Source organism: Lampris incognitus, chromosome 9 (assembly GCF_029633865.1).
Source record: "Lampris incognitus isolate fLamInc1 chromosome 9, fLamInc1.hap2, whole genome shotgun sequence".
In the NCBI taxonomy this organism is placed as follows: domain Eukaryota; kingdom Metazoa; phylum Chordata; class Actinopteri; order Lampriformes; family Lampridae; genus Lampris; species Lampris incognitus.
In genome coordinates this window covers 9488337-9505098 of record NC_079219.1, presented here as the reverse complement: position 1 = coordinate 9505098, position 16762 = coordinate 9488337, and the positions used below count along the sequence as shown (strand labels likewise).

The 16762-nt window shown below is 50.3% G+C and overlaps 1 protein-coding gene across 1 annotated transcript; it reads left to right on the top strand.

Annotated features, from left to right (window-relative positions):
* The first annotated feature begins 257 nt into the window (after positions 1 to 257).
* Positions 258 to 9921, top strand: si:dkey-260g12.1 (uncharacterized). Its single transcript, XM_056287090.1, has 11 exons — positions 258 to 337; positions 751 to 823; positions 1062 to 1107; positions 2140 to 2250; positions 2458 to 2601; positions 7804 to 7888; positions 8164 to 8216; positions 8408 to 8524; positions 8867 to 8889; positions 8977 to 9082; positions 9279 to 9921. The coding sequence occupies exons 1-11, from the start codon at positions 312 to 314 to the stop codon at positions 9539 to 9541; spliced, it is 1047 nt and encodes a 348-aa protein (XP_056143065.1). The 5' UTR covers positions 258 to 311; the 3' UTR covers positions 9542 to 9921.
* Positions 9922 to 16762: the final 6841 nt, after the last annotated feature.

Genomic DNA, 16762 nt, shown 5'->3' with positions numbered 1-16762 from the left:
ATTTTAAACCAGGTCCTGCTGAAGTCAGCATACGTACAGGTGGAAAGTGAGCAGGTTCTGGTGGAGGAGCTCAGGTGACGGTGCTGCGGGGCTGCTCTGTCTTGCCCGACGGAGACCGCGTCAGTCTTACCATTTGAACTCGTAAACAGGACACCGTGTGCATCGTAGGGCAGAGTGGGCGAGAGAGACAGGAAGGCAGGAAGATGTGACAGGTAAGGAAACAGTGACACAGAGGATGGGTGCAGATGCAGAGGAGATAGACGGCGAGAGGCACACCTTGAGGTAGTGCCGTGTTCACAAAAGAACAAGGAATGAGAGCTGCGCGCGTTTTCTGGAGGTAAAAATCAGAATTATTTTATATTTGTGTGTGTGTGTGTGTGTGTGTTCACGATTCAAGATTCAAAATCCTTTATTGTTACATCCCATTATATAAGTGCGAGATAGTAAAATTGTTGTGTTTCGGCTCCTCAACGTTGCAGCAACAATAGCAATAAAATGACAATAAAATAAAATAATAAAATAAAATAAAAAAGCAGTAATAATAGTAAATAGGTGTATGTAAGGTGCTGTGTGTGTGTATAGGCCCTGCCTTAATAAATGTGCACATGTGCGTGCATGCGCTTATTCAATGGTTTAAACAAACAGGCTTGTCCACAGGCTTCCATTGTTGTGTTTGAGGTTTATTTCTTACAGGGGGAGGGGGTGGACATTTGTAATCCATAGACACGTTTTGTCATTGTGTCCTCACAGAATGGAAGCAGTGCAAGGCGTTTTATTTGCCGCCTTGATGTTATCTGCACACATTGTGCTCACCTCGCCTGTGGTAAAGTGTTTCCTCCTTCATTTCCATGGTGTACATCTACTCAAAGTGTGTCACCGTAAACCTTCATGTCACTCGCTTTTATTGTGCGAGACGGCCACTCACCCTGTCAGCGGCACATGTTAATTTACACAGCGCGTCTAAATATTGCCTGTGTTGTGACTTAAACAGATCAGTGTGTGCTTCTATGCAGATGACTGTGTATTAATATGTCTTGTTAATTAATGTGTTGATTTGATAGATTGAAAGGAGCCGGTACGCCAGGGCGTGTAAGATGTGTCCAGCAGGTAAGATAAACACAATGACTGACAGCTTGCAGGTTGTTTTTTTTTCTCCCCTTTTTTTTCCCAATTGTACTTTACCCCACTCTTCCGCTGCTGCACCCCCGCTGCCGATCCGGGGAGGGCTGCAGACTACCACGTCTCCTCCGATATATGTGGAGTCGCCAGCCGCTTCTTTTTACCTGACAGGGAGTTTTGCCAGGGGGGCGTAGCGCGTGGGAGGATCACACTATCCCCCGCACCCCAGTCTCCCCCCTCCCCCCTCCCCGAACAGGCACCCCAAGGAGGCGCTGGTGCAGCGACCAGGATACGTACATACCCACATCCGGCTTCCCACTCGCAGACACCGCAAATTGTGTCTGTAGGGCGCCCGACCAAGCCGGAGGTAACACGGGGATTCGAGCTGGCAAGCCCCGTGTTGGTAGGCAACGGAATAGTCCGCCACGCCCACCACCCGGATGCTTCTTTATATATTTTTAACCTAATTTTCTTGCTCTTCTCCTCCATGTGTGACTCACTGCTTGTTTTGCTTTTATGTTGTGTGTCAAGGGGTTAAAAAAAATCATACTTTTGGGAAAAAAAAGTGTGACTAAAAAACTGAGGCATGTGGCTGTTTCCTTGTCTTGCTGTCTCTCCTCTCGTCGGTGTCTTTCTCGCTCGCTCGCCATTTCTTTGTCGCAATGAAAATTTATGCATTGTGCATGCAGAGCTTGAGGTTGTGCGACCACATCCTTTATTAATACACTCTTTGCACCGACAGCCTCTCTGCACATCCTTTTTTTGGTCGGTGGTTGATTTTTTACAGAACTCTGTGACTGTGTGCGGCCGGCCACACATGCATGCATGCATGCATGCCCAATGAGCACAACAGTATAGGCAGCTGATGTTAATTGCTTAACTGTGCAACCGAGTCTGTGCAGCTTCAGTTCCTCACACTAGTATGGCCCTTAAACTCCAAACTGTGTTTACCAGGCCGCATTTTTGGTCTTTAGGATGCTCGCTCTCCATCCCATCATCTCCCCCTCCCTTTCGTTCAAGGTGAGTACCAGAAGTCTTGTGACGAGTGTGAACCATGTCCTGCAGGCACCTATACTTCTGAGCCCAACTACGAGGACAGCTGTCTCTCCTGCTTCAGAGACTGTAGACCGGGTAAAGACACTTCATGGTCATTGCTTCCATTAACATTTTTAGTCACTTTTCTTCAGAGATGAAGTTTTGATACTGATTTTTTTATGCTTCAGTCAAATAGAAAGTAGCTTTTTCACTCTCTCCGATGTTTTACAAATGAGTTCTTATTTCCATTCCTGTTATTGGCAGAAGATTGCAGGGTTTTGTGTGTGTGTGTGTGTGTCTCAGACTTTCACCTTCAGGTGGTTGAGAAGTGCACCAGTAAATCCAATCTCAAATGCACTTGTGAGATTGGTTTCACGTGCAGTGACATAGACCCACACACAAATTACTGCAGAGAATGTGCCAAGATCCCCAAGATGACTACGACCGGTGAGTAGTACTGAACAATACCCCGTTTTTCAAGTCTCTGATCAAATGGGGTCCAACCAGAAGCATGCATCGTAACAGAAACAATCATGTTAACTGTTCACTGACATTAATACAATGTTCCATAATAACAGTGCGATAGCTGTCTGACATCTAACTAATAAGAAGAACAACTCACCCAACGCACTCTACCTGAGTGAGTCACAATAACTGTCCCTTGTATGTGTGTGTGTGTGTGTGTGTGTGTGTGTGTGTGTGTGTGTGTGTGTGTGTGTGTGTGTGTGTGTGTGTGTGTGTGTGTGTGTGTGTGTGTGTAGCTGCTGCTCCAGCCAAGGTGTCTGTGATTGTATGATCAGCGTTTATTTCGGTCCCAGAATCTCCAGTCACCTCTACAGTAACCAGCTCTGTGGGTGTATGTGTATAGGCTGGTACTGTGGGTACACTTAAGAGATGACGTCGGTTTCATCTGTACTGCCCCCCTTGAGCCGTGTCCACCACATAAGATCGAAGGGAGGAGCTGGCTTCACGGACAGTACCTGGTGTTATCCATTGTTTTGCATTGTCCTTCGCCTGTTCCTGTGGTTCTAGTGGTATGCCTGCCTCTTTTTGGCAGCTGCTTCTGCTTGTCTGATTTCTTCCTTGTCTGACCAGCTTGGGTCCAAGTTCTCAGACAGGGTCGATAAAGTTGTCCAGATTTCTCGACCCATTGGCAGCTTAGCGGGACTGACACCAGTGGAGGAAGAAGGTGTGGCTCTGTATACCATCAGAACAAGCCGGGGGGGGGGGGGTCTTCCTGCCTAAGGATCCCTTTGGCCACCAGTACAGCCCTCTCAGCTTGGCCATTACTCTGGGCATAATGTGGACTAGATGTTACATGAATAAAGTCATATTTCACACTAAACTGTCCGAACTCCTCTAAGACTAGCTGAGGTCCATTATTGCTTACTAACACTTCTGAAATACCATGCCTTGCAAAAGTGGCTTTTAGCTTTTCTATGACCTGACTACTGGCTGTCACGGGTAGGTGTGGGATCTCCAAGTACCTGGAGTAGTAGTCTGACGCTACCAAATAGGACTGCTTCTTGTGCTCACAAAGATCTATGCCTACTTTTTGCCATGGTCTTGAAGGTAGCACAGTTGACATTAATGGCTCTTTCCTCTGTGTGTTTCTGTTCTCTCTACAAAACTTGCACCGAGTTACCTTTGTTACTGTGTCCTGTGAAATTCTTGGCCACCACACCGACTGGTTAGCTCTCTCTCTCTCTCTGCATTTCACTAGCCCTTGATGACCCCCATGAATCCTTTCAATTATCTCTGTTCTCATAGAGGTGGGAATCACTATGCGATGTCCCCTGACCACTTACCCATCTACCTCTGACAGTTCTCCTCTCACTTTGTAGAAATCCCTGACCACCTCTGGTACTTTCTTTTCATAACCTGGCCAACCTGATTGGATGAACTGTCTCACTACCTGGAGCTGGGGGTCTGTGGCTGTGTGGTCTCTGATCTCTTGCAACCTCTGTGGTGAAGCAGGGACGTGGCTAAGGACTGAGTCTGTGTGCTGCCACATCATCGGTAGGCCTATCCTCCCCAGAAATTTGCATGGGGCCCCTGGAGAGTGCATCAGCTACTGCTAATGTCTTTTCTGGTGCGTACACAGCCTCTTCATTAAAGCACATCAGTCTCATCAGCAGTCTATGCCAACTTATTGGGACATTGTCAAGGTCATTACTGTTTATTAAGGGCACCAGGGGCTTGCGGTCAGTGATCAGTTCAAAGCTGTCAAGTCCAAACAGGTATTTCTCAAAATGTTCACATGTCCAGACACTTGCCAGGCATTCTTTCTCTATTTAAGCATACCTGGTCTCTGCATCCCTGAGCCTCCTGGAGCAGTAGGCCACAGGTTTCCAGTCCTCACCATGCTGCTGCAACAGGACTCCTCCAAGTCCGTAACTGCCAGCATCAGCTGAGACTACGGTGGACCTGTTCGCTTCATAGTAGGAGAGTACAGTACAGGCGCTGATGCTAAGGCAGTCCTCAGTCTCTGGAAGGCAGTCTGCTGTGCAGGTCCCCTCAGCCATTCCACCTTCAACTTCAGCAGTTCATAGAGTAGTTGTCCTGCTGTAGAGAGCTCCGGGATGAATTCAGCCATATAATTGACCATTCCAAGAAACCGCTTGAGCTCTGCGACATTATGAGGTTGTGGAACATTTTTAATCCTGGCCACTGTCTCTGGTTTCACACCATTCTCATCAAATATGTGTCCCAGGAAGCGAATCTGTCGTTGTCTGAACTTACATTGTTCTTTATTCAATTTAAGGCCAGCTGTCTCGATCACTTTCAGTACCTTCTTCAGACGTCTATCATGGATCTCCTCAGTTTCTCCGTGCACGAGGATGTCATCCTTGTAGACTTCTGTTCCTTCCAGTCCCTGTAAAGTTCCTGTCATTTTTCGCTGGAAGATTTCTGGTGCACTCGTTATCCCAAATGGGAGTCTGCGGAAGGCATACCTCCCAAAGGGAGTGATGAAAGTGGTTAGCTTGCAGCTTTCCTCATGCAGGGGAATCTGGTAAAATCCACAGGCGGTGTCTAGTGATGTGAACACCTTAGACCCTGAGAACCGTGGCATGTTTCCTCTATAGTAGGTAGCACATACTTTTCCCTTTTAACTTCAGATTTAGTTTCCTTAAATCAGCACAGCACTGGACCTCTTTTCTGTTAGACTTTATAACTGGGACCATGGCGGCATACCACTCTGTGGGCTGTCACATTTTCAATGATGCCCTCCTTTTCCAACCAGTCTAACTCCTTCTTAACTAGAGGCATTCGTGGCAGTGGTATGCGTCTAGCAGTGTGCACTGCATATGGCTGAGCATCTTCTTTGAGAACGACTTTAACAGGTTCAGTCTTTAGCAGGCCGCTGGTTCCAAGCACAGTGCCAACCTGCTCCACTCTCTTCACTAAACCCATTTTAACTGCTTCTGGGCGACTGAGCAGACCACTGCCGTTTCCTCTAATCACATATATGGGGAAAGTGTATTCTTTGTCTCTGTAGACAGTATTAGCTCTGAACCAGCCTGTACAATTGAGCTCTCCCCCTGGTGCAAAAAAGGGTATCTCTACAGGACCCAGTCTATAGGAAGTGTCTGGAATGTCTTTTCACTTATAACAGTCACATCTGCCCCAGTACCTCTCTTAAAGGTTAGGGGTGCATTTCCAATGTTGACTGTAACGGTCCATTTGTCTGGGCTTGCTGCTTCACTAACTTCACCCAGAAACTGAAACTGTCCCATACTCTCTGTGACTTCATTCAGTGTTTTGGTATGGTATGACACACTCGTGCCCAATGTCCTCGCTTATTGCACTTGTTACATGTACTGTTAAAAGCAGGGCATTTCTTTTTCTCGTAGTGCTGAGTGCCGCACCTATACCGCAGTTCTGGGCATTTCGAGGGCTGCTTGTAGCTTCTCGTGCCGTGTTTCCCTTCCCGTGTTGCTCTCTTCGCCGTCTGCCGACGTCAGCATTAGCCACCTGCAGCTCCGGTGGGTTGGCCTGGAAGCTAATCTGTCTAGCAACCTCCTCGGACTGCAGCACTTGCTGGATGACTTGTGCCACCGTCAAGTCTGTGGTTAGCTGACACTTCTGAGACACAACCCCTTATCTCTGATACCCAGGAGCAGTCTATCACGGATGTGTTCATCCCTTTTGTCGCCAAACTCACAGTTCTCTGCTAGCTCACACAGAACTCTTACGTACGCTTCCGCTTTCTCAGCTGGTAGCTGGCTCCTCTGATAAAAGCATGTTTTCATGTATTGCGTTCCGTCTCGGAACGAAGTAGTCGTCGAATTTCTTCAAAACGGCCTTGTAACCTCTCCCGTAGGCCTCCTCTTCAAACTCGAATGAGCTGAATACCCTTGCAGCCTCACTGTCCATAGCGTAAATGAGCGAACAGACTGGACCTTCCCTGCCCTCTTTGTTCAACTTGGTGGCTGTCCTGAAACGCGAAAATCTTAGACAGACTTAAACTCTTGTGCTACGTTCAGACCAAAGGCGGCGCGATTTTTTTGGGCGGCGCGAATGCATGCAAAGTCAATGGGAGGAGGCGAATGGGCGGGAATAATTCGCGGCGAAATTACGGGCAGCGCGAATTGGGCGAATCGAGCGACGAACGCGCCTTCGCGGGAGTTCAAATATGTCCAACTCGGGCGAAGATTTCGCCAGGCGATAGCCAATCACCTTCAAGTAGGGTTAGACCCCGCCTTCGTGTTGGGAAAGAAGACACGCCCCCTACCCAGAATTCTTTTCGGACGCCGTCCAAACGCAACTCCTGAACGAGCCGGTGAAATTCGCCAAGCTGGGCACGTCTCCGGTTTATGCTATGAACCCAAACCGAACGCTGACGCCGGTTTCGGCGGCGCAAGTTGATATAAAACAGAGCCGCCGCAACTGACCTCTGTCGCTCATCCGCGATGATCACAAGTAAACACAAACTGCTCGTGTGTGGTATTTGTTGTGTGCGGTCTAGCAAACTTGCTAGCAGCGTTGGTGTAACTAGCCTGCTTGTTGTGACGTCAACACAGCGAATTCGCGTTCTGTTCGAACACACCTGGCGGAGCTGGCGGCCAAACACGGGCGAACAAAGCGGCGCCAACCCTCTCGCCGCCTTTGGTCTGAACGTAGCATTAGGCAGACTTAAACTCTTCCGGTGGATTAAACTTCGACATGCCGACCCGTTCCGATTGCTCTTGTCACTTTTGACACCGCGTGGTACCTGTCTGACATCTAACCAATAAGAAGGACAACTCACCCAAAAAGTCCGAACTCTCACGAGCCTTTCATAAGCTATTTGACCACGTTATGTACGAACACAGCAACAGACTCCCTGTTAACGTCACATACCCCAAATCCCGCGACAGCTGCACTGATGCGTTCGCGGTACCGTCACTGTAGGACATTCCATACAGCACACATAGAAAAACTATGCGCTTGTTGCACAGAAATAGCAATGCATGGTAAAGGGGGGGGGGGCGGTAGGGAAATGAGAACACGTACTGTGCAGTGCTGAAACATCAGGGTTATGTTGAACTGTGGCGGGATGAGGGAAAATACTGGACTGCAGTAACAACTATTATTCTAACCCACAGCTGTTTTGCGGAATACACGTGTATCTATTTACTTTTATTTTGCTCATTTTGTGTTTTCCAGTAAAACCGACTGCGGCCCCACTCCTGATTTTCCGGAATCTGATTTCCTCCATTCTCACCACAAGCAGACCCTGCAGGCATCCTGAGTGAGTCTGGTAACACTTCCGCAGTTAAACAATAGCTCGCTCCTAGTGTGGCGTGCCAAAGCACTGCCACTGTGCAATCTTCATGACACATTCAAAATCTGAGTTGTTCGACTTTTCTCTATATATTCAAATATATATGTCAAAGAAATCAATTGGAACTCATATTACTTGATTGTTTTAGTACTGGAGATATTTCAGACTAGGCTTATCCATTAGGGGATGTGCTCAAAATACGTGAGTGCAGACAATGACTATCTCACCCTTACTTCCCAAAGCTGTGCCTCTAATCTGGTCACACCGGCAGGAAATGCCACAGATCCTGTCCCAGGTTAGTGAACTGGATATGAGCTTGTGTGTGTGGTATGTGTGTGTGCGTGTGTGCTGTGTGTGTGTCTTTGTGTGCCTGAGTGTGCAAGCACTCTCCTTAATAAATATTCACCATTTTCTATAGACAGAGTGGCTGAACCTTCCAGTTATGTACAGATGTTTTGTTTTTGTTTTGTTTTTTGCCGCCCCCAGCCAAGACAATGCGTGAACAGGCAACCATCTTGTCTCCACTGGTGGCCTTGGGAGTCCTTGCCTTTGTCATCCTCTTCTGCTACCACCACCCAGAGGGTGAACTATGTTTCAAGCGAGGTAAGCCTCTGTGCTGAATGTCACAGGTTTACATCTCAAGGCTAGGACAGATTAAGAGCCCTAGATCTTTGTCATTTGATGTATAGCAATCTTGAACAATCTTAAGTACCCCAAAAGACACTTGAAATTACTCAACTACAGTAAATACTCATAGACTGTAGAAATTCCAGTGTATTATTAGTAATTCATGTCTTTTAGAGAAATTTCACAGAACAGTATGTGTGATCTTAATCGTCATACACAGTGACTCATCGTTGATGAGTAAGTGCAGTGTAAGTACATGAATAAGTACATTTCCTATCAAGAAAAAATATGTTAATGAATTTGTCTGCTATTTTCCAGCTATTTTAAACAGTTTTAATAAGGTAAGTAGCCCATTATTTTTAAAAGTGTGCACTGACTGAGTACTCTGTCAGAGGTTTTCCCCTAAACTCATCGATGTTCTTTTTTAGATGGGTAAAGATGCATCATCCCATGCTATGGAGTCAACTTATCACAACCCCAGAGACCCATCAGGTGCAAAGCATCAGCCATGCTCCCTTGCTGCCACAAACCTGGGTACTGATGAATGACAATAAAATACTCATTTGCAGATACAGCCGTGTAATCGTTATGAGTCTGTCTTTAGACACGGTCACACATCTCAACTTAAGAGTATATACAGGGATGCACAACCACGTACCAAAACAACTGTGAGAAAATGAGGCATTTGACAAGTTACATCCATTCTACGATTCGTGTCGCTCTCTCTCAGGTCCAGTCCACGTCCACAACACAGGCACGGTCGTTTTCAGCTTGCTCAGTCAGTTCACAGGCCAGGCAGATCCAGCCAGGGAGGAGGAGAAGAGGGGAGAGACAGAGAACAATGCAGAGGAGGAGAGAGACTGCCCCGTGTTTCATCCCACACCCTCTCCCTGCGCCCACCTCTCTGAGGAGGAGAAGAATGGAGAGAGTGTATTCTTTCCCTTCCAGGAGCAGGGGAAAGACAGTCACATGTCCAAAGAAGAGATGCTATGACAAATAAAAACAATTCCCAGAAAGAAATCAAGGAAGCTGTGTCAGATCCGTGTGGGGGACAATTTATCTGCTTTTTTCTAACCTGTGAAGGGATTACAACCATCCACAACCCACTGCTGACAGCCGCTCCATGGGCGCTGGGAAAAGTCAGTGGCCAAAGCCCATCAGATGTTGGGTGCTGAACAAGGTCCACAGTTTGCTTGCACGTGAACTTGGACTCGAGTGGATTTTTCACTCCCGGAGGAGCAGCGAGAGTGTAGTCTTTTTTTTTTTGTGTAAGTTATAAGTTATGAAACCAAATGTACTGTACTCTTTAATAAGCTAACTTCTTTGGCTAAAACGAGTTCGCTTGACTGAAATGTTTAATGGTTTTGCACAGATCTGGAGCATTTTGATAATAATAAAATTATTTCTAAATTTTAAGTGGTGTTTGCTTTTCATTGACTAAATATTAAAAACATAAATGACTTCTATCTATCACATGAATCAGTTCATCTGGACACAACGTTTATCGGGAGAAACATTATGTATGTATGTATGTATGTATGTATGTATGTATGTATGTATGTATGTATGTATGTATGTATGTATGTATGTATGTGTAGAGCCGAAGGAACGGAGAAGACCGTAGGTTCACACTTTAGCCGTGTAGGCAACTTTCTTTAATAAACAGTAAATCAGAGAGACAACAAAACCGCAGCTCGACTGAGCGGAGCAGCAAGAATAACCAGAAAACTGGCTGGACAACCATAACTTAACCCTGCGTTAACCTGCCAGGGCAACCCTGACTTAACCCTTAGTTCCTGGGGGGAATTCTGTCCCCAATACGTGTCCACCACATGAGCCCCCCCCAGAATTCGCCCTAGTAATCGAAGTCAGGCAGGCGCGGACGGCCTGTCGTCCCCCCGCGGCGGCTCCGGGTAACAGGGGCCGGAGTGTCTCTGGGAGGCATTGACGCGGGCCTGTGGAGGTCGGCCTGAGGAGCAGAAGAGGCAGCGCGGGCCTCCACGTGGGGAGGAGGCGGAGCCGGGGGACGACCGCGACGAGGAGGTTGGGCTAACTCCAACGGCTGCGTCAAGTCCAGGTGTGCGGGTTTAACTCGGTCCACTGAAACATGCTTGGCCGTGCCCCAAAATCCACCACCAGGTGCTTAGTTCCCCGTTCCAGGACGCGGAAGGGGCCGTCATAAGGGGGTTGCAGAGGGGGGCGGTGTGCGTCGTGACGGATGAACACGTAGTCCGCTGACTGCAGACCTGGGGGCACCTGGGACACCGGAGCGCCGTGTTGGGCGGTAGGGACGGGTGTGAAAGCTCTGACCCCGTCCAGCAAGGAGGCTCGTTGGTCCACAGCTGACCAGGGACGCGTTGCGTTGGGCATGAAATCGCCTGGGACTTGCAGCGGCGTGCCGTACTCCAGCTCCGCAGAGGAGGCTTGTAGGTCTTCCTTCGGGGTGGTCCGCAGAACCAGCATGACCCATGGGAGCTTGTCGACCCAGTTGCAGTCCTTGAGAGTAGCCCGAAGCGCAGCCTGGATCGGTGGAAGCGCTCACATAGGCCGTTCGCCTGAGGGTGGTAGGCGGTAGTGCGGTGAAGCTTGACGCCCAGAGCCTCACCCACAGCATTCCATAGCTCTGAGGTAAACTGTGGCCCGCGGTCAGATGAAAGGTCGGAAGGCGTATCGAAACGTGAGACCCACGACCCAATAAAAGCCCGGGCCACATCAGCAGACGTCGTGGATGCCAGGGGAACAGCTTCAGGCCAGCGTGTAGTCCTGTCCACCACAGTGAAGAGGTAGGTGAACCCATGGGAGGGGGGTAGGGGACCAACCAGGTCGACGTGGACATGGTCAAATCGTCTCTCCGGCACTGCGAAGCGTTCCAGGGGCGCCTTAATGTGGCGGTGTATCTTAGCCCGCTGACAGGCAACACACGAGTCGGACCACGCTTTCACGTCTCTCTTAAGTCCCTCCCACACAAACTTAGCAGAGGTCAGGCGCACGGATGGCTTACCGCCTGGATGAGAGAGGCCGTGGACAGCTTCAAACACGGGGCGTCTCCAGCTGTCCGGGACGATGGGCCTGGGCTGTCCTGTCGAGACGTCACACAGGAGGGTGACACCTGTGTCGCTGAAAGGAACATCCTGCAGGTGGAGCCCCGTGTCGGAGGTCCAGAGACGGAGGATGCTCGGGTCCGTGGCCTGGTCAGCGGCCATCTGTGCATAGTCCAGGCCTAGGTGGACCGCTCCAATCACTGCCCTAGAGAGGCAGTCAGCTACCTGGTTAGACTTACCAGCGACGTGCTGGATGTCGGTAGTGAATTCCGAAATGTAGGAGAGTTGTCGCTGCTGGCGAGCGGACCATGGCTCGGCCGTCTTGGACATGGCAAACGTGAGGGGCTTGTGGTCCACGTACGCAGTAAACTCGCGGCCCTCTAGCAGGAAACGGAAATGCCGAACGGCGAGCCAGAGACCGAGGAGTTCCCTGTCAAAAGTACTATACTTGCGCTCTCGGGGTGTAAGCTGGCGACTGAAAAAGGCCAAAGGCTGCCAAGCCCCCCCCCCCACCCACTGCTCGTGAACCGCAACAACAGCATAGTCCGATGCATCCGTGGTTATGGAAATAGGCGCTGTAGGTGAAGGATGCGCTAGCAGGGTAGCCTGGGAGAGCGCAGCTTTAGTCTCGGTGAACGCACGGTCCCGCTCTGCTGTCCAGTCGACCGCCTGGTTGGGGGACTTGCCTTTCAGCGCCTCGTACAGTGGCCGGATGATAAAGGCGGCTCGGGGAATGAAGCGGTGGTAGAATGTCACCATCCCGATGAACTCCCTGAGCGCACGAGCTGTTTGGGGGCGCGGAAAGGCCGCCACCGCTTCCACTTTTGAGGGCAGGGGGACCGCCCCGTCCCCAGTGATGCGGTGCCCGAGGAAATCAATGGCCATCAGCCCGAACCGGCACTTCGCCGGATTGACGATCAGCCCATGCTGGCTGAGGCGTGTGAAGAGGGCGTGAAGATGGGACAGGTGTTCTTCCTCGGAGGCGCTGGCGATGAGTATGTCGTCCAAATAGACGCAGATGAAAGGAAGGCCACGGAGCACTGAATCCATCAACCGCTGAAAGGACTGGGCCGCGTTTTTGAGTCCAAATGGCATTCGTAGGAATTCAAATAGGCCGAATGGGGTAGTCACCGCTGTCTTGGGGATGTCCGAGGGGTGCACGGGAACTTGATGATAACCACGGACCAGGTCGACTTTTGAGAAGACGCGTTTGCCAGACAGGTTTGCAGAAAAGTCCTGGATATGCGGGACAGGATAGCGGTCGGGCGTGGTGGCGTCATTTAGTCGGCGGTAGTCCCCGCATGGGCACCAACCTCCATCAGGCTTAGCGACGATGTGGAGTGGGGACGCCCACGGGCTGTCAGAGCGGCGGATGATTCCCATGCGTTCCAGGTGCTCGAACTCAGACTTGGCAATGGCGAGTTTGGCGGGGTCGAGACGCCTGGCTCTGGCGTAGACCGGGGACCCCTTCGTAGCAATGTGGTGCTCCACCCCATGCTTAGCGGTGGGTGCAGAGAAGGTAGGCTGGGTGAGGTCAGGGAACTCAGCGAGGAGGCGGTTGAACTTGTCTGCCTCTGAGAGAGAGTTGGCTAGACCTGCATAGGCCGCTTCCCCCCGCGTACTTGCGAAGGAGGAGAAGGTTAAGGCGTCGACCAGACGGCTGTTCTGAATGTCCACTAGCAAACCGTAAGCGCACAAAAAATCAGCTCCGAGGAGGGGAAGCGTTACATTGGCCATGACGAACTCCCACGTGAAACGTTGTCCACCAAAACACAGTTCTACAGACCGCACGCCGTAGGTGTGGATGGGGCTGCCGTCAGCCGTCGCCAACTGGGGGCCCCGCTCCCCGCCCATGCTGTCGACGTCAGTAGCAGGGAGCACGCTTCTCTGTGCGCCCGTGTCACAAAGAAATCGCCGACCGGAGATGGTGTCGAGGATGAAGAGTAGCCCGCTCGTATCGCCAACACTCATGGCCACTACTGAGTGTTGGCCCTCTCGTTTCCCGTCGGCCTGTAGTTGCAGGGGGAACGGCACCGTTTAGCCTTCGCACCAAATCGAGCGTGGTACATACAGAGTCCAGAGGGCTTGTAGCGGTCTGATGCTGTGGCGCCACCGTCGGGCCACGCCCGCGATGTCGGCGGGGGGCCAGTGAAGGTAGGAGCCAGCACCCCGACATGGGAGGAACGTTGTGTAGCGACGAAGAATCGGTCAGCCTCCTTTGCCGGCTCACGGGGATCAGTGATGGTGGAGTTAGCGAGCGCAGTCTGGACGTGGGGCGGCATGTTGCGCAGAAACAGCTCCATGAACAGGAAACATGGCCCTTCTTGACCCAGTAGGTTTAACATCCTGCTCATTAGCTCCGATGGTTTGCCATCTCCCAAGCCCTGAATTGCGAAGAGGCGACGTGCTCTCTCCGTTGTTGACAGCTCAAAAGTTTCCAGGAGGAGATGTTTAAGTGCGGCGTATTGACCATCGGCCGGTGGGTTGGTTATGAAACCGCTTATCCTGGAAGCCGTAGCGCCCCCCAGCGCCGCCACTACGTAGTAGCACCCGGTCTCGTCCGCTGTTATGTCTCTGAGCGCGAACTGTGCCTCAGCCTGCGCGAACCACGTAGCCGCGGAAGACTCCCAAAACTCCGGCAGTTTAATTGCAACGGCGTTCGTACCCATAAAGTGATGATGATCCGCTGTGGCGACCCCTAGCGGGAGCAGCCGAAAGTAATAGTAGTTCGTAGCCATAATGTGTGTGGTTTCAGAAAACTTATCCGAAAACCGACGTCGGGGTCACCAGTGTAGAGCCGAAGGAACGGAGAAGACCGTAGGTTCACACTTTAGCCGTGTAGGCAACTTTCTTTAATCAACGGTAAATCAGAGAGACAACAAAACCACAGCTCGACTGAGAGGAGGCGGCAAGAATAACCAGAAAACTGGCTGGACAACCATAACTTAACCCTGCGTTAACCTGCCAGGGCAACCATGACTTAACCCTTAGTTCCTGGGGGGAACTCTGTCCCCCAATACGTGTCCACCACATATGTATGTATCTAATCAGGCATGCACACTTGTCACCTTTCGGAGACAATCACCGTTTTTAACCCAAAACGGGTCACCTACTTGTTTCGTGCAGATCCGCTGAAAAATAATTGGGGGGGAGGTGATGGTGGTGGTGATGGTGGGGGGGGGGGTCGAGAGCCCGCCTACTCAGAGCGACTTCCATAGAAAGACAATGGAGCTCCAGCATCCGACGCTGTGGATGCGCCTGCGTCGACTGTCAACAAAAGGCAGCAGCCAATCAGCTCGCTAGTCACGGAACAGCGCGAGCCCAGAGCGTCAGTCTGTGACCGGCTGTGTGTGCGTGTGCGTGTGCGTGTGGGGGGGGGGGGGGGTAGGAAGCGGAAACGAAGTTGTGACGGTGGCGCGCGCCAGCCCATGAAACTACAGAGAAGGCGTCATATGAAAACCGAGAAATACCTGCCAGTCGGAAAGCCCGAGGTCAGATTGGAGGAATAAACAAAACTGTTAGCAAGCTAGCTAGCTAGCTAACATTAAAGGAGGGTGTCGGGTACGGGGAAAGTGGACCGGACACTGTAAGAGGATCATCCGGTGAGCAGGGGCCACTGACAAATGCCAACGGCAGCAGAGCAGATATGCCATTTGGCCGTGCTCGGGGGGGGGGGGGGGGGGGGGGAGCAAAAGGGCAGACGGCTGAAGAGAGAAAGCGGGCCCTTGAGGCACTGGTCCAGGCCAAGATCCCTCTAGCCCTGCCCCCTCCCCTCCCCTTCAGTACTATTTCATAATCATATTTGTAATTTTTCTTTTCACATTTCAGCATGGGCCCTGTGAAGGCCTGGCGGCCTTGTCCAGGGTGTCTCCCCGCCTCCTGCTCAGTGACTGCTGGGATAGGCCGCAGCATCCCGCAGCCCCAGTTGGGGTAAGCGGCTTGGATAATGGATGGATGGATTTTAACATGGGTTTTGAGCGGATATGGAGAGTAATAATTTTGAAAATAATTGCAATTAGTTGTGTACCTGCTGTGGCTGCCTTGTGAGCATATCGGATGTAAAGGGTCATTTGCACTTAATAGATTCATACTTTGTACTTTATTTTGCTCAACCTTGTACTACTTTTAGCTTGTGACCAGCGCCAGAGTAATCCTAAAAGACGTCGGAAATGAGCATTTAAATTGCTTTTAAAAAAAAACCAAATCTCCGGGGGAGCATACCCCCAGCCCCTGGATCTAGCGGGTCTCGGTTTTTCTCTGCTTACGCATCCTTCTCACCGTTTTCACCCCTAACCAGTTTGCATGCCTGATCTATCTAGTCCATCCATCTCTCCATCCCGCATATAATTGTGAAGTGGAAAGATTTAAGCTGTACAAAAACCATCGTGTACCACAGTGCATATACACCCATATAGCAACGCAGCTCTTTCCTGCAGTTTCACGTTTGGAGACATTTTTTTGCAACCATGCAAAAATCCACTGTTCTTTTTTCCATACCCTTTCAGGACCGTAACATACCAGATGTCGGGTGAAAACAGCATGGAGGCGTTCAACAGTCTTTGAACATGTGTTGAAATGTTCTTGTAGCTCCATGCATTAGTACTGAGTGGAATGTCAAATGGCCCCATCTGTCATTAACATGCCGAGGAACGAGAGGCAGTCTGCATATCCACCCGGCCTTATGTGCGACTACACGTCCGCCTGTTAGCTTCCTCTTCTGACTTCCCCCTCTGGGTTCAGGTGAGGTCACACCCTACATAAGTTCTTCTCGCTCTGTCAAACATCAATGGGTTGATCACATTTCCCACACATTTCCTGAATAGGCATGGGTACCTCCTTTTCTTCTGAACTTTGAATGGCCGGTGTAGTGCTTGTCACAGCAAAGAACCCGGACCGGCCTGGTGCCAACAAGAGAGGGAAAAGAGGAGGTGTTTGCACACGTTAAATTCAACGTGTAATATAATAAGCAATCAGTATACATAAAACTGTATTCTTATTTCGCGTCTGGTGCATGCTACCCACCATGCCTCGATGCCATCCAGCGTAGACAAGGCGAGGGTTTTGTGGCCATGATGCATAGTCCCAAAATAAGAAAAAAGCAAGCAACTGCTTGCCAAATGCTATCATCTGTATGAGCAAAACAAAAGAGATTTTGGAAAAATTGGGGTTAGTA